We start from the raw sequence: 17,605 nt of genomic DNA on the forward strand, positions 1-17,605 counted from the left end.
GTCGGTGTCAAAACCGGTGGATCTCGGGTAGGGGGTCCCGAACTGTGCGTCTAAGGCGGATGGTAACAGGAGGTAGGGGACACAATGTTTTACCCAGGTTCGGGCCCTCTTGATGGAGGTAAAACCCTACGTCCTGCTTGATCAATATTGATGATATGGGTAGTACAAGAGTAGATCTACCACGAGATCAGAGAGGCTAAACCCTAGAAGCTATCCTATAGTATGATTGTATGTTGTAGTTGTTGTGTCCTACGGACTAAAACCCTCCGATTTATATAGACACCGGAGAGGGTTAGGGTTACACGAGGTCGGTTACAAAGGAGGAGATACACATATCCGTATTGCCTAGCTTGCCTTCCACGCCAAGTAGAGTCCTATCCGGACACGAGACGAAGTCTTCAATCTTGTATCTTCATAGTCTAACAGTCCGGCCAATGAAGATAGTCCGGCTGTCCGGAGACCCCCTAATCCAGGACTCCCACACCCACTATCTCTAATTCTCTCAATATGCAAGGTTTCTACCTCACCAAATATGCCATGTCAGCATTTATTAAAATTATTTTCAGCTCGTGCAAACCTTAACCCATTAACACTAATTCTGTCAACATGCAAGCCTCCCACCTCATTGTTCCCTAACATTATTTTTCAGCCCATGCAAACCGTACCAACAGGTTTTATTTGCTTACTTTTCAAAGGTTGTGAAATGCCCCAATTTAATTGTTGTAACTACTATTGTACAGTGTACATGCATGCTCTTTATTCACATAAAATGCAAGCACTAAATATTTCTACGTTACAAGTATAGTTATCTGCAATTACTTTTTATATTCCCAAATTTGAACTAAAATCAGGGCACTTGTTTTGAGATGATGAGAGTATGTATATATGTAATCAATCATCAATTAGAAAAACTACTGCTTACTTTACATCTCTCTGTCAATTGCTCAGTGTCAATTGTCTATTTTTACAGTCATGTTAGACCTCATGTCCGATACACACATCGAGCGGGCAATTTACTGTACAAGCATACTTTCCCATCTGCACAGCTGGCGGCGGAATAATTCGAAGTCGCGTGCTAGTCCGATTATTTTTTCGACACATAAAGGGACTAATCTACTATATATCACTATAAAAGAAAAAGAGGAGCAGATCCAAATAATTATATCCGTTCATCTACAAAATCTGATGGTCCATATTCTTTTCGTGTTTAACCTAACAAGCCACGTACAGTCCATCCACCGCTAAAAAAAAACGTTTGCACGACCTCTCGCCCCGCCCGCACGACCTCACGCCTCCGCGCCGTTCCTCCCGCACGCCCCCACGTCGTTCCTCCTCCCGCAGTCGGGTGTGGGCCGCAGGTCACCGAGCCGTCGCCGGAGCCGCCCTCCGCCGCGGGCCGCAGGTCGCCGAGCCGCGTGCCGCCGGAGCCGCCCTTCGCCGCGGGCCGCAGGTCGCCGAGCCGCCGCCCCGGAGCCGCCCTTCGCCGCAGGTCTCCTCCCTACTGTCCGCCCCTGCCCTCCACCGCTCTTACCTCTTGTCTGAACATCTACGCGACACAATTTACAACAGAAGCATAAATCCCTATATATATATGCATATGAAATTTCAGAGTCCCCAAAGATGATTAGAGAGAGAGATTAATGACAGGTGTGTATTGGTCATCGATTGGTTTATATTGATTTTTCCTTCTTGTCCTTGGCAGTCTCGCCGCACGCTGTGTCCTCCAAGGAGATGGAAGCTGCTATTCAACGAGGAGGGTTGCCTAGACGCAGCTGGAATGATCATGAGAGTACAGCGTGGGGTGAGCTATATATATCTATCTTTCATCACCAGCAGCGTAATTAGCTCAGTGACATATTGTATCGATCTCACACCCCGGGTAGGGTATATGTCATGTATCATGTGTGACAACACCTGCAGTTAAACTGCTACAAATAACATTCAGGACAGTTGACGGTTTTATCTTTTTTAAAGGGTCTGGGCAGTAGGCACTGTTACATATACAACCGATAGATAATCATTCATGAGAAATAAAACTTGTAGGAATTTGCACAAAGCATATTTCGACATTCTGGCTCCATCAGTTTGTTTCTTCAACTGATACAAGATTCAGTGGGAAGACTCTGAATCATGCTTGATCTATTGGTGGTAAATACACCGTTGCATAGCCTACTCCACGTATTCTCATCGGTGACACTTCTTTACTCCCTGGAGGTGCATCCCTTCACATTGTTTTCTACCCTTTCAACCTTGCATTTTTTCTTCTTCTTAACAACTATCCATTTTCTTGGCTTTTGTTAGTATCCCTTGGGGCATATATACTGCATCTATGCACATGTTCTGACTGCTCAGATTAATTGAACCAGGACGTTGTCTTTATTTTTGGTTATGCGAACAGGGTGTCCACCCAAATATCAAAGGGGAAGTATATATGGGAGTTTTTTCTGGGTTGTTACGACCCGAAAAGCACTACTGAACAGAGGAACCAGTTGCGGCAACAGAGAAGGTTCTGTTTTATTTCACTCTTCATTTGCATCTGACTTTCGTCCTCTCATCTAAGTCCATTTTCATCTCATTACAATTTCACTTTCCATTGCGATGCATAATTTTTACAATCTAGCAAAACACTCCCCAATCACCTTTTTTTGTCCTTATTTTTGCAAGAGTGGCTACTTTAAGCATATACTAGGATGTGGACTCGCCGACCGGCTGCAGGGAGTAGTGTATGATGTGTATGCTCCAACAGCCATATTCATGCATTGCTTCACTGATCTTATTTTTGCCAAAGATTGTCTATACTTTTTTTGTGTGATTCCTTGCTTCAGAAATATAAGATTTAATATGCCAGATATTAAATTTGTAATCTATATAACCTTGTTTGCTCACCATGCCTTTCTCCTCAAAATCCTACATGTACTTGCTCCTTGTCCAGGCATCCAATGTTAGGAAAGAGAGGAGATGGTCTTCGTCAGTTGCACTGAAGCATGGGAAGGATGCAGGTGAAGCGTGGAGAAGGACACCGACGTTGTCGAGGTTGTTATAGCAGCGACACTCGAGAACGCTCAAGGGAAGAGTAGATGCGCCTGTGTGGCTGGGTGACTCTGACCACTGGTGAGTTTTTGCTCCTACCCTTCTGACACACCATGTGTACAGTTTGTGCTTGCTTAGAAATTTTGCCCTAATAAACAACAAAATTATCTCCAATCATGTGTTGTATCTTCTACCATCTTTCATATTTTTACATGACTAGCCACTTAGCATTACTATTCATATTTTATTTGTAAATGTACGCAAAGCTCTGGATTAGAAGCTTGAGGCTATCTTCTGAACCAAAATGACCACATTGACTACCTATGTTAAATCTTATACTAAGCTAATGTCAATAGTGATAAGCTTATGCAATTGTTCATCCTACTTGCATTGGATAATATTCTCCTCTAAATTTTTCCTCTTTTTTTGAACCAAAAATGATTATCTTCATATTTCGCCTCTTTTCTAAACCAAAATGATTATCTTCTTCAGATTTCCTCCATGAGCCACTGTAGCACCTTTTATGTTGTGATACTCCTACATATTCATGGTACCAACCTGCATCTTACATATTCATTGGATTTTATATTGGCATTTGTAATAGTACAGTGTGCTATTTATTATGTCGATTATCATCAAATAACTAACAATTTCGTTTCTGCGGTATGGACTGAACTCGGAAAGGAAGCAGTTAATCACATGATTGTAAAGGAATATGCGAAGCTGATGAGACTAGAGCTAAAGTTCTTTCTCTTGGATTCCTCAGTTAGGTACATCATTTCTTCAATTGTCCACATTTTAAACTGTATATTATTGTCATAAATCAAGTGGAATATGTGTATGCAAACTGTCAAACTAAAACTTGGAAACAAACATCATTGATTACTAATCGATGATGTAACTTTTGAAGGAAGTAACAAATGGAATGATTTGTTGCCCATGTACATTTGGTAATTTTCTTTGATAGTTTTTGTTGTTTATGTATAGAAAAAAAATCATTGGTAGAGAGGAATCTTTCTGAAAATGTTTTCTCGGTAATGAAATGGGGAGAAAATGTTTCTCAAAATGTTCATTTCAATTTTTTATGGCTGAAATATGGGAAAGGATGGCGAGTCCATGATGCTTGGGTTCTTTGCAATTCATTTTCTTCCATTCCTATGATGTAGATATTTCTTCTGTGTCAACCTAAAGTATTATCCGCTTCTGATAAATGCAAAGGAAAATCTGCAAGTTACCATTTACCTTTATGCATATTTATTCTGTTAGTGTGACTTAAACATTCAATATGCTTTGCCTATTGACTATGTTAGAGCTGATCTGTGCGAGCTGTTAGCCTTTTGATGAACACATGGTGTTGATTATTTAGGACTGGAATGTTCAGCCTCCCTGTATGCCGACTACATTTCTAAGACATGAACCTATTTTTGTACTATGGTCATCATTTCTAAGACTTGCTGATGCACACTGCTAATTGCTACAGTAGACACGCAGGCGCAGCTTGGTGCATTCTTCTCTTCTTTCCCTTTATATTTTCTTCATCCTTGTGCTTGTAAATTTGTAACTCAAGAGGTCACAAACTTCTGCAATATGGAGGCATCACTTTCAAACTGGTACATATGCATGTAGCTGTTCATGAAGCATCATTTTACTAAAGTGTCCAATGTATGTTCTCTTATAATCCAGGTGCTTGATCAAGGCTGCGTATGAGCTTATTAACATCGATGGTGTGCTAAATGTGATCATAAGGAACCTGGAAAAGGAGTATGTCTCTTAATGGACATCTTTCTATTTTGCATTGAACTTTGATTAATTATTTTACTGTACATTTTCCAAAATTCAAGGATTGGCTTCTTACTCATTACAAATGGTTCCAGTCTTTATTCTTAGTTTTTACAGTTACATAAAGAACAATGTTCAAATTCACTGACCTGTGCTTTGTGACAGTACTTCACTGTATGTTCATTATATATGCATGTAGCAATACTTCCTTTCAATCTATTCATTAGTTCGTAAGCTAGATCGTATGCCAAGTTGTATTTACTGGACACTTGCTACTCTTTTCCTTGTGCAATTATTCAGTCCTGGTTATATTTTGTGGTATTTCTGAGTTGCATAAATGACTCGAAACATCGGGAGCTACTAAATCTTGCCTGTACTGAATTTGTGCTTTTTTGCAATATCAAAATATGGTTCTCCTTCAAAGTATTATTTTTCCTTCTACTGAATATGCTTCTGGAAAAGGATCTCAACAGATCAACTAGAAGGAGAAGAGAGCAGCCAAAGAGAAGTTAAGAACAAGACACATGCTTCAGATTAACTCCTATTCCTGGACCTATATGCTTTTGATAATTGAATTAGATAAAACAAGTATATATTTCTAATCGTATGATTTTGACATGCAGCTAAGTTTTTCATATGTCTGACTATTGTGTTGCCGTGCAAATATGCAGAAGGATGGTCTACCTTTTTGGGACTTGGTTTTGTGAATCGATGTGTTATCTTGAGCAAATATCTTATCATTGTATAATGTTATAATATGAACTTTTACTATTGATATATCATACTGTATGTGGAATGTGTCAATACATATATACTTGCGGCAACTTCTAACTGAAATTTATTTTTCACCTACAAAAATATATAGAATCTTCGTCCATGTTTTCATGTCGATACCTGATTTACATGTCCATACAGTTGGGCTGTTCGAGCTAACACTGCAAGGCCTTACAGTGCATCAAGGGCATCTAATAAAGTTTTTAGGTTTGTCCCTAGAACTATTATATCTAGACAAGATACTTGCTTGCAGAACCATCAGAGCTGAACCTTCTAGGTAATTTTACATAATCAGCGGTTGGGCGCCCACAATCATCCATGATTTGCGTCGAAGCGAGATAAGGTTTACTCATGTTCTTATAGTTTGTTTCTCTTTTCTGTTTTGCTTGGTTGATTTTCAGTTATAGAGAAGAGTTAGAGTTGGATGGAGTATCAAACAATGGAATCAAATCATGCATGGTATTGTAAGTCAACCATATAAGCACAGACATGTTTTCAGTTTTCCAATGTATAGTGGAAGTTATTTAAGTCGTTTGAAATATTAATACAGAGTTTTTCCTATTGATGTTTGCTGTGAACAATGTGAATATATTCCCTTAAAAAAATCGTGTGAACATATTTGGATGGTTTCATCTTCAAATAAGATCTCTATAGTAGCAACAATTTTGAATAAAAGATACTTCCTCTATAAACAAATATAAGACATTTTAGATCATTAAAATTATATGTTCACACTTATACCAGTGTGAAAACTGAATAAGGATCAATTTTATTTTAGATAAACGTGCATTTGCACGTGTACGATTACTAGTTACGACCAAAATAAACAGTATTGTGTGCACTTGTAATAGTTAATAATCAGCAGTAACATTACACAAGGGACGAATTACTAGACAGAGTTACAACAACAAAAACGAATTACTACTAGACAGTGGAAGTGCTGCTAGCTTCTGAATCTGACGGGGGCCGGGAAGGGAAAAGAAGTGACAGTACTTGTAGTACTATAAACACACGAGGAGTTCACCGGAATGGGCACACGGCGACGCAACGACAACGTCCAACACCTCATCTCACCTCCAAAAGGTGACGGCGGGCAGTAGCAGCGCGAGGATGACGACGGCGTAGACGCTCGACGCGCCGCGGCTCCTGCTGCCCCCGGAGAGGTAGAAGTAGTAGTACGGGTTCGCCGAGGACGACGGCGGGGACGGCGGCGACGAGAAGTGCGAGGACGGAGCCGAGGAAGACGAAGACGATGACGACCCGCCGCTGCTCTTCGGTGGAGTCGGCGACGGCGTGGACGGGGGCAGCTCCGTCGACGATGACGACGGGGGCGGCGGGAGCAGCAGAGTCAGATACGGCGGCGGGGGCGTGGGCAGCGGGAGGATCGACGTCGATGGCGAGGGAGGCGACGGTGTTGACGATGACGATGACGGCGAGGGAGGCGACGGTGTAGATGATGATGATGACGGCGAGGGAGGAGCTGGCGGCGGCGACGTGCACACCGTGGGGCACGTCCCGCACTCGCTGATGCACAGCAGACTCGCCTCCGGCCCTCCCGCCGCCGGCTGGCCCCGGTCACCTCCGGCGACAGCCAGCTGAGCACCACAACACGCCACCAGGACGATCACCGCCACCATCGCCACCGCTCTTGGTCCCTCCATTGCCACCTTGACAGGCTGCTCTCATGAGCTTGCTTGGCGCAGGTGGGGGAATGAGATTCCTGCGATCGGCTGCTTGTGGGCCGGAGCTGCCGGTTTATAAGCCAAGAAGTGCAGTGCAGGAGAAGATGTGCGAAACTTCAGGTGCAAGCTGGGAGAGAATATGAGAAGCAGGGTGTAAAGAGAAGATGCTCCTCTCCAGGATTGGCACCAAACGATTGATGCGTCTCAAAAAATCGGCCACCGTAGCATATGTTTGTGACTGATACCTTGTCTCATGGAGCTCAAAAGTGTTGGCAAACTTTTGTAAGATAGAGTGACAGGGATAGTAGATTGAGAAGTGCATGTGTAATGATCTGCAGAGTGCAAGGCAGGTAAAGCATCTGCAGAAGCCTGGTCGGTTGGAGAAAGAAGTCGGGTGAGTTGCTACTCTATTATGGCCTCAAAACGTTCCGCAGCAGTTCCACAGGAAACTGTTGAATGACCGCAAGAACTGGGAAAAGGATAACCCGCCTTTCAAACAGGGGTTTGAAATGAAAGAAAAAACGTTGGCAGGTTGTCCTTCAATCATCTTACATAGAGGAGGAAATACAGCTAAGGGAAAGCATAATTACATTGGGCATGCTCATGTGAGGAAGCAAGGCTTACTGACTATAATCTAGAGCTACTGTAAGGATGTAACACACCACAAACATGTGACGGAAAATCTGAATATCTGCATTGATTTCCTATCCCCCCAGAGGATTTTCAATTCGACACTCTTTACAGGCAAACCATGTCAATAAACAACCGACAAAGAAGTACACGGAACACTTGTACAAAAGGCTAACCCTGGAAGGAAAACTTTTGCCAGCCTTTCACTCTTACCAGTTACTTTAAATTCCCCTCTGGGAAGCGAAGTATCAAAAGGACAGTCATGGATTAACAACGTCACTAATCTGTTTCTGCATCTTCCGTTGTTGTAGCTGACTTGAGTTTTTGGCTAACAAACTGCCCCTTGATTCTTGGTCTTTGCTCTGCAAGCTTCTTCCTGCTGTGATATCTGACCTGTAGAGCGAAAGGTAAACAGATAAAAGGGAATAACTGTAAGAAAAACCAAGTGTTTGCGGAAAAGAATATATAAGTGCACATGCATGATTTGTGAATTTGCAGAATATTTAGGTTTGACAAATAGAATACCTTCTTCTCGAAGCATCTATCTTTCCTTTTCATGCGGAATTTCATCAAGGCAGCTTCACGACGAGACCGATCACTATCCAGTCCATTGTAACCGAAGTTCTGGATGCCACTCTCGTTGCCGCTTTCTGGGGCAATTATTGCGTTGGTGTTTGTATCAGTTTCACCGCTCACAGTCCATCCACGGATATCCTGGCTACAACTAGCACTCTGGTTATTGCGCTCTGCATGAGCTCTCAACAAGTCAATAGGTTCTCCTGATTCTTGGAGAATTTGTCTTGAATGATGCAACCGCTGGTTTTCTTCTAGCTGTCTGTGTTCATCAATCTCTGATGGTTTACCAAGATTTTGATGGTAACTAGAATGATATGCATGCTGAATTCCCATCTGGTTGATGCCAGATGGATCGCATTGCATAAAAGGAGGCTGTGTGTAGTATATCGGAGGCATAATTGCACTGTACTGGTACGGTATAGCAGCAGCGACAGAAATTGGAACAGGTATAAAGCCATAAGGAGGATGACCGAAATTGTCCTTTCTAGGGGAGGAACTGCTTGTGCCAGCATCTTCTCTTGCACTGCTTGAAGACGGGATGGCAGGACCCACTGTGCAACTGTCCAAAGGAGCCTGAGGTTGCATTGTGATCTTGCATGTATGGTGTTCATGCGAGGGCAAAGCCCCACTAGATTGAACATTCTTGTCATAAACAGATTCTTGATAAGTTAAGTGGACGGAGGGAAGAGACAGTTGCTTAGCTGATGGCTCTATTCTTTTATTACCATACCTGTCATGTTGCAAAGCATGTGAGAGCATGCATAATAGAGCGCTAATCAGAATTGCACAGGGTATATGTGCAAGCAATTGCTAATATCAACCTCAGGGTCTAAAATATGAAAACAGTGTTCTCAATGAAATAAATGACCATTCCAAGCCAAAATTATTTGGATCAAAATTTAAAATAATGAACATGTAAGTACCTTGAAAAGGCTGAAGAATTTGAGTGATTAAAATTATCCTTATCCCTCAGTTCTTGGTTCACATGACCATCAGAACGCTGTTGCTTTCCTAAGTTGACATCCAGCAAGTGAGAGGGGCAAGGCTGGGGATGGCCGATCGCAGCACCCTTTGAATTTTCATGAAGGGTATTTTCCATGACAGGCTTGACAGCGTTATTCTTTGTGACTGGAGATTTGCATTTTTTGCTAGTTGTTGGTTGGCCAGTAGCCATAAGATCTTTGCCAGGATCACTTGGACGACATGAACTTGCATCAGCAATCCTCATGGCGTTGTCCATTATCTGTCCAGCAACCTTTGCAGAAGTAATGCCATGAAGATACTTGGAACACACATTCTTCTCAGCTGAAAACACTTGCTGCTTACTGGTGCCACATGCATTTCCACTTGGAGCATCTACACAACACCAGGTAAAATCACACTTATTAGATGTGCAATTTACACACTAGATGGCCAATAAACCGAGCACAAGAACATCAAATAACAGAGAAGCATATTTAGGTTTCATACCATCAGTGCCCTTTAATGCAAGTGCCTTTGTGTTCATTCTATCAAAAGGCCCATTCTGTATTTTTAGTTCTCTGCATGAGCTTGCTCCATTATGTGCCACAATCTCCGGTAATTTCTCAACACTCTGAATGTCAGTCTCCCTTTTGCTTCCAGAGCTCTGATAATCATGTCAGAAGAGTGTCCATAGGATTTTAGGTGCAGAAGAACGCCAATAATTAAAAAGAGTAACCAGAATTTTAAAAATCAGTTATGATAAACTAAGGTTTCAGTAAAAAGTGATGGCTACAGTTAACTGGTAGTGACAAGAACAAAAAGACATAGAAAAAACAGTGTCTTTGTTTGCTTCAGGTTTCAATTTCACTTGCTTAGCATTATCAACCTGAGTTAGGAGTGATACCACTCTACTCATACTTTGATATCAGTTAGACAAATAAGGTATAAGCCAGCTCAGTTGCTCACCTGAGCATCACTTTCCTCATCGCTGTTTTCTCCTGTCTTTGACCCGGTACCAGAATTCACACTTATATGGTTGCTGGCTGCATTGTTTTCTGATGCATTTAATTGGCTGTTCATCTGAAATGGAATGTGCAAGGCCTAATTAGTAATTACACCTCAGAAAGCTAGGATAAACAAAAAATATTCCTATTTGCTAAAAGCTTATACAACTGCATCAACAATATAGCACTCGTAATCTTGCACAACCAAAATCAGTGCACATTATACAGTTGATAATATTTTCAAGGAAAATGCATTAAAAAAGTATCCAGAAATGACTAGCAGATGTAGGACAAATAGTACAATTGATGAAGGCTACCCCATCATTCATTCCCCATAACACACAGGCTGCAAAAGAAAACATTCGGAAAGACTTCCTGAATGAGGACTTACCGAGTGCCGCCTCCACACATGTTGCCATAAGTTACGCAACTCATTCTTCCTAACTGGCTTCACGAGGAAGTCCACTGCCCCATTCTGCATGCACTTTAGCACTGTGCCAATGGAATCTTGGGATGACATCACTGCACAGATAACCAATGAAGTGAATATTGAGTCGAAGAGAATTCTAATTTAAGGCATCTCATGTTACACACTTCGTTACTAACGTCAGCAATACGCCCATCACTCCACTATGCCACCTGGCTGCTTACGTGTTTGTCGTATTAGGGGCAAAGTGATTGCATTCCCCTGAATGCACTCATCACATAGTGTGTAGCAGGACCATGCATTTTTCACGTGTAGCGCTTAAGAGACTCTTTTGTTATTTTAGTATAGATACATAGCATCTACTTATGTATATCCATAGCATCATATACAATAATCACTTAGCATCTTAGCAACGATGTGATTGCTCTCTTCCCACTATTTCGAACATGTGAACTGAACTACTATTAATTTAATTTCCAAAATTAGCAGCCTTTTTTTGGAAACTTGAGGTCTTCATTTATAGGCAGTTACGCACACTATGAAATAGTATGGTTCCTCAATTAAACTAGCTCATTAGGACCTTAAACTACCCGTTTACCTATTAAAATGGCACCAATGTAAAGTTAGACCTTCAATCTCAATCAAACATATTTTTAACGTCAAATCGCTTAAAAAGTAGCCATAACTACCATTGCAATTTTGCCAACAAACTTGCTCCGAACCCATAAACTGCACCAAAATTAAGCTGCCAATTTATTCATCAAGAGATACCACACAAGACAAATCTGTTAAAAAGAGTCAGAAACACAACACGTGGAGCATACCCATAGCGATACTTGAATGGAATCCGACAACGACAACGGTAATTCAATTACAACTGAGAGCAGAGACGGACACTGACTAACAGTAGACAACACGGGAGCAATCCATTTGAATTTAGTTCCAAATATCCAGGAGCAGTTGTGACCATAGACAAAAAGAATCAGCCTACCAGAGTTAAGCAATTAGCATTAAAAAAATCCATTTATAGGCAGTTGGCACACTATGAAATAGTATGGTTCCTCAATTAAGCTACTCCCTCCAATCCATAATAAGTGTACTTATTAAAAGTGTACCACAAAATATCCATTTATCTATTAAAAGTGTACCCATGTCAAGTTAGACCTTGAATCCCAATCAAACATATTTTTAACGTCAATTCGCTTAGGCTAGCCATAGTGGTGGTATCTTAGCTAGTATCATGCACTCAGGACTAGTAAACATGCTGATGTGGCAGACAATTAAAGAAGAGAGAGAGGGTTAGAGTAACATAGGTAGATACCGTATCATAATAAATGCTATGCTACTACTCCCTCTGTTCCTAAATATATGACGTTTTGGCAGATCAATTTGAACAGCCAAAACGTCTTATATTTAGGAACGGAGGGAGTACGTATCATGCATGGCAATAAATAAGATCATATATGACACTAATCTATTATACTATGCACTATGAAGGTAGTATCATACACTAGTATCATATGCATGATCCTAGTATATGATACTCCCCACTATGAGTAGCCTTACAAAGTACTCATAACTACCATTGTCATTCTGCCAAAAAACTTGCTCTGATCCCATAAATTGCACCAAAATTAAGCTGGCAATTTATTAATCAAGAGATACCGCACAAGACAAATCTGTTAAAAAGATTCAGAAACACAACACGTGAAGCATACCCATAGCGATACTCGAGCGGAATCCGACAATGACAATGGTGATTCAGTTACAACTAAGAGCAGAGACAGACACTGACTAAAAGTAGCCGACATGGGACTAAAGCAGATCGCCAAATCTATATGAATTTAGCTCCAATTATCCAGGAGCAGTACCATATGTGACCATATAGACAACAAAAGAAAATCAGCCAACTACAATTAAGCAATTAGCATAGAAAAATATCCATTTATAGGCAGTTGCGCACATTATGAAATAGTATGGTTCCTCAATTAAGCTACTCCCTCCGATCCATAATAAGTGTCGTGGTTTTAGTTCAAGTACCTAATTAGGACCTCAAAATATCCATTTACCTATTAAAAGTGTGCCCATGTAAAGTTAGACCTTCAATCCCAATCAAACATATTTTTAATGACAATTCGCTTAAAAAGTACTCATAACTACCATTGTCATTCTGCCAAAAAAACTTGCTCTGATCCCCTAAATTGCACCAAAATTAAGCTGCCAATTTATTCATCAAGAGATACCGCACAAGACAAATTAGTTAAAAAGATTCAGAAACACCACACGTGGAGCATACCCATAGCAATACTCGAGCAGAATCCGACAATGACAACGGTAATTCAGTTACAACTGAGAGCAGAGACAGACACTGACTAAAAGTAGCCGGCACGGGACTAAAGCAGATCGCCAAATCCATTTGAAGTTGGTTCCGATTATCCAGGAGCAGTATGACCATAGACACACACAAAAACCAGCCTACACGGTTAAGCAATTAGCATATAAAAATATGCGCTGAATCCCCTGCTTAAAGCAGCTGCTAGATAGCGAAATCGAGTACGTTTGCCAGATCGTCCTGAACCTTACGCCACTGATGATACTCAAGCTGATATGAAGCGTTAGTCGGACGCCGGCGTCTTACTTATAACGGGGATGTTCTTGCACTCGTCAGCCGCGACGATCCTGGAGAGCAGGTCGATTCCGGAGAGCGTGGGCATGTTGACCTCCGTGAGCACGAGGTCGAAGGCGTACGCGCGGCCCCGCATGACCTCCCACGCCTTCATCCCGTCCGCCACCGCCGCCACTGGCGTCACCTCCCGAGAAGAAACACATAGCCCAATTCAGCAGCAGGAAAATCGGCTGGCCGCGCAAGCGCGAGCGCGGCTAAGCTAGAAGAAGGAAGGCTGGCTCACCGCGGTACCCGCACTTGCGGAGGAGCGCGGTGACGACCTGGCGGGTGGAGTCGTCGTGCTCGACGAGGAGCACCCGGAGCGAGCGGCGCGGCAGGATCTCGTCCCAGCGGATCACCCCGCGCGCCGCCCCTCCTCCGGGCCCCGCCGCCGCGGCCGCCGGCTCCCCGGCGTCGGCGTCGGGGGACATCTCGTCGTCGCCGTCCGTTGTGGGAGGTGGAGAGAGGGGAACGGATGAAAATATCTGCAGCCCTGCGTGCCACGTCACGCGGGGGTGGGGGGAGAGAGAGGATCGAAGGCACGGGTGGAAATGGGCCAGATAATACCCACGAGCGCTGCCAGATATTTTTCCCTCCCCTCCTCCACTGCACTGCTCCGGTCTGTTTTTCGGTTGGGGTGCTTTTCTGGGGTGGAGTGTCGTGTGGGTGAAACCTGAAGTGTTTCGGGCGTGATATTTCTGGTGCGATTTTGGGTGTGTCATTTTTTCACGGGGATATTTCGCCGGGAGCTGGTGGCCTCTCGTTTTTGCCAGAGTATTTTAGTGGCTGCTGGCTGGTCTCGGCCGCCACTTGTGGAAAGTGCCATCGAAGAAGAACAGACAGATGGGCACGAGGAACGGTGGAAAGATCACCAGTCAAAAAAAAAAAGAGGAAAGATCTACTAGGAGTGTCATCCATCCATCCATACATGACAGACGGCGCCTGGTTTCTTCACGGACAAGTCTTCCAAGAACTACGTGGAGTACAGTTGGCCGGCCGGTTTTTTATACGTAAATAAAGTTGAGCTGAAATTTTTAGCAACCGCATTATCCTCTTTAATTCTGGTTTCCTATATTTCAGTTTTCATGTCCAGAGACATGAATTGCCCCATTCTGTGATGTGATCCAACTCCCCATATGAATTCACCCTATTTTTCGTGATGTGATCCAACTCCATATGAATTCGCCCCAAATTTTTTTTTAGATCTGGAGTAGCAATAAGACTACTCAGAAAGACTAGTACATTCAGCCAGCATCAAAGATCGTAGACTAGTCCGGACATCGGCAAGTATCATCTGATCACCGTTGTTTCTGTGGAGTGCAGCAAGCCCGTGGGCCAGGCCATTGTTGCTCCGCTTAACCCCATTGGTCTCCGTCCCCATTGGTCTCCGGCCTTAATCCCGGATGAGCCTTTATTGTGTGTCGTGTGTGTTTTGGGCTTGTTGAGCTGTGCCCTCAGCAGTACCTCTGAACCTATTTGTTGTGTTTCTTGGGTGTGTGTTTCTGAACTAGTCCTTGTATGTGCTCGTGGCGGTTTGATTTATTTATAAAGCGGGGCGAAAGCCTTTTTCGGTATGTATTGTTGCTCCGCTTGGTATGGACTATTTTGCATGCATCAAAGGCGCCCAATGCAAGTTTGATGTCCATGATTATGCCATAGCAGTGGGATCGCGTGGGGCTCTTCCTGTCCACTTCATTGACCATCGTTTGGTTGTCCATCTCTAGGACTATCTCACCGCTGTGGATCGCCGCCAGTGATTGCAGACCAACCAATGCTGCTCTTCCCTCTGCCTCCTCAACGATGTGGCTCGTCTGCAGCTCCTTGCAACCAGATAGGAGTAGGACTCCGCGATGATATCTGGCGACAAAACCAGCCGCGCCCGTTCCCGATTCTTTTGCATATGCAGCGTCAGTGTTTAATTTTACTATGCATGGACAGGGTGGAGACCATCGCATGCCCGAGGCCTCTGCATAACTCAGCTCGTGATTGGCCTCCTCGGTATTAGTTTTCCGGTCCAACGACATCACTGGGGATCCCGCTAATCTGATTTCCTCCTCGTATTTCTCAAGGAATTGGACTGATGATTTGATTGTCTGTTTTCCATCATTCCGCACGCAGTCTTCCCTCAGGTGCCAAGAGCGCCATAAAAGCAGCAAAAATTTTGCCCGAGTTTCCTCGTTTTCAGAGTCTAGCAGGACTTGCAGCCAGTTATCTCCTGTATACCAGAACTTCTTTTCTGTTGGCAGGTTCCAGATTTCTCTCATTGCTGACCTGAGCCCTCTACTTTTGGTGCACATAACGACGGCGTGAAATTCATCCTCTCTGCCATTGCCACAAATGCTACAAGTAGCGTCCACTTCAAGGGTTCTCTTGTGCTTGTTCTCTTTAGTAGCAAGGGTTTTTTGTTGCCACTGTCCACGCGAAGATTCGAACTTTTCCAGGCACTTTCGCCTTCCAGATGAGGTCCCAGATGCTGCGGTCCGTTGGTTCCCTAGACGAGCTAGACGGGATGTTGCTTGGCCGAGCGAGATATTCAGCAAGCTTGTAAGCACTTTTGACCGAGAATACCCCATTGTTCTCGAAGTGCCACACTACCCGATCCTCCACATTAGATGACGGAATGGGGATCTTGCAAATCTCCTCGGCATCGAATGGGTAGAAGATCTGTCGAATGAGACCTTCGTTCCACTCTTTCCTGTCCGGGTGCATAAGCTGATTAACCCACCGGAGTCGAGATCTTCTGATAAAGGCAGCTGTCAATAGGGCCTCCCTTCTTGGGAGCCACTGATCGTGTTGGATTTGTATTTTCTTTCCATCGCCTACTCTCCAGATGAGTCCTTTCTTCAGAAGCTGCAGTCCGAACTCAATGGCTCTCCAAACCGGCGAGGCGTCCGACGCAAAAATGGTGTCCAGCAAATTTCCATTCGGGTAGTACTTTGATTTTAGCACTCTTGCACAAAGGCTTTCCGAGTTTTGAATCAATCTCCATCCTTGTTTCGCAAGCAGGGCTTGGTTGAAAAGATGCATATCTCTGAAGCCAATACCGCCTGCTCTCTTAGGTTTTGTCATGCGATCCTAGGCCATCCAGTGGACCTTTCTATGCCCCTCTTCATCCCCCCACCAGAAGTCTCTAACCATTCTTTCATACTTTTCGCAAAACCCTTTTGACAACATGAAAACACTCATAGTGAATGTAGGGAGGCTCTGAACCACCGCTTTCACATGGACCTCCTTTGCCGCGTACGACATGAATTTTTCCGACCAATCATTACATCTCTTTCTGAATCCATCCATGATTGGCTGGAACTGGTTGTCCTTCATCCTCCCTTCCGGGGTGGGTAGACCAAGGTACTTACTCTCAAAGGTGTCAGACTGCACCCCAAGGATTTTTTTTGATATCCTCTCTCACAGCGGCCGGGCATGCTCTACTGAAGAGGAGGGAGCATTTACTCTCGCTGAGTAGCTGTCCGGTGCATTTATGGAAGGTGGAAAGGACCCTCTTAATAGTTTTAGCTTGTTCCCTTGTAGCCTTGGAAAAAAGCAGGCTGTCATCTGTAAAAAGGAGATTGGAGATTCCTGGGCTATTTCTCGCAATCTTGATCGGTGTCAGGTTGTTCTCCATCAGTTCCTTTCTTAACAGATGTACTAATCCGTCTGCGACAAAGAGGAAGAGATACGGGCTGAGAGGATCACCTTGACACAAGCCTCTAGTTGGGACAAACGGGTCTAGCAGTTCCTCATTACATCTCACTGAATATCTCACGGAGCGGACACACTGCATCACCCAGTTCGTCCATTTACTGCAGAAGCCAAATCTCTGGAGCACACCTTCCAAGAAATTCCAGTCCACCCTGTCGTAAGCTTTAGCTAGGTCCAGTTTGTATGCGCAGTAGTTATCTCTGACATTCTTGCTGTGCTGGATTTTGTGGAAGCATTCAAACGCTATAATGGCATTATCTGTGATCATCCTCCCCGGAATAAAGGCGCTTTGTGTCTCCGAAATAATCTCATCAAGTATAGACCGCAAGCGATTGACAAGGCACTTGGACACCACTTTGTACATGACGTTGCACAG

General features: G+C 43.5%; 2 protein-coding genes and 1 long non-coding RNA gene across 8 annotated transcripts; 1 reads left to right on the forward strand and 2 right to left on the reverse strand.

Moving 5' to 3' along the window:
* The first annotated feature begins 939 nt into the window (after nucleotides 1-939).
* LOC125550969 lies at nucleotides 940-5,503 on the forward strand. 6 transcript variants are annotated; one of them, XR_007302099.1, is made up of 7 exons: nucleotides 948-1,489; nucleotides 1,703-1,801; nucleotides 2,399-2,506; nucleotides 2,933-3,111; nucleotides 3,523-3,580; nucleotides 3,722-3,800; nucleotides 4,714-5,503. It is a non-coding gene; the product is annotated as an uncharacterized LOC125550969 (long non-coding RNA). The 6 variants fall into 6 exon arrangements; XR_007302095.1 differs by having other exon boundaries at nucleotides 950-1,489; nucleotides 3,715-3,800; XR_007302100.1 differs by lacking the exon at nucleotides 3,523-3,580 and having other exon boundaries at nucleotides 958-1,489; nucleotides 3,715-3,800; nucleotides 4,714-4,791; nucleotides 5,272-5,503.
* An 891-nt stretch (nucleotides 5,504-6,394) lies between these two features.
* Nucleotides 6,395-7,787, reverse strand: LOC125550968 (vegetative cell wall protein gp1-like). The gene has a single exon (XM_048714109.1). The coding sequence runs from the start codon at nucleotides 7,242-7,244 to the stop codon at nucleotides 6,654-6,656; it is 591 nt and encodes a 196-aa protein (XP_048570066.1). The 5' UTR covers nucleotides 7,245-7,787; the 3' UTR covers nucleotides 6,395-6,653.
* Nucleotides 7,788-7,937: 150 nt separating this feature from the next.
* Nucleotides 7,938-14,177, reverse strand: LOC125550967 (two-component response regulator-like APRR3). Its single transcript, XM_048714107.1, has 8 exons — nucleotides 13,775-14,177; nucleotides 13,504-13,665; nucleotides 10,830-10,960; nucleotides 10,401-10,514; nucleotides 9,942-10,098; nucleotides 9,395-9,827; nucleotides 8,421-9,201; nucleotides 7,938-8,288 (listed from the first exon to the last, which is right to left on the reverse strand). Exons 1-8 carry the CDS (start codon nucleotides 13,959-13,961, stop codon nucleotides 8,175-8,177), a joined length of 2,079 nt encoding a protein of 692 aa, XP_048570064.1. The 5' UTR covers nucleotides 13,962-14,177; the 3' UTR covers nucleotides 7,938-8,174.
* Nucleotides 14,178-17,605: the final 3,428 nt, after the last annotated feature.

Source organism: Triticum urartu, chromosome 4, assembly GCF_003073215.2.
Source record: "Triticum urartu cultivar G1812 chromosome 4, Tu2.1, whole genome shotgun sequence".
Taxonomy (NCBI): Eukaryota; Viridiplantae; Streptophyta; class Magnoliopsida; order Poales; family Poaceae; genus Triticum; species Triticum urartu.

Excerpts from the sequence above, each read along its gene's own strand:
- LOC125550968 (XM_048714109.1), bottom strand. The coding sequence starts at position 7,244 with ATGGAGGGACCAAGAGCGGTGGCGATGGTGGCGGTGATCGTCCTGGTG.
- LOC125550967 (XM_048714107.1), bottom strand. The coding sequence starts at position 13,961 with ATGTCCCCCGACGCCGACGCCGGGGAGCCGGCGGCCGCGGCGGCGGGG. Across the intron at positions 9,828-9,941 it reads TGCATTAAAGGGCACTGATG|ATGCTCCAAGTGGAAATGCA; the intron begins GTATGAAACCTA and ends GGTGTTGTGTAG. Across the intron at positions 9,202-9,394 it reads AATTCTTCAGCCTTTTCAAG|GTATGGTAATAAAAGAATAG; the intron begins GTACTTACATGT and ends GCAACATGACAG.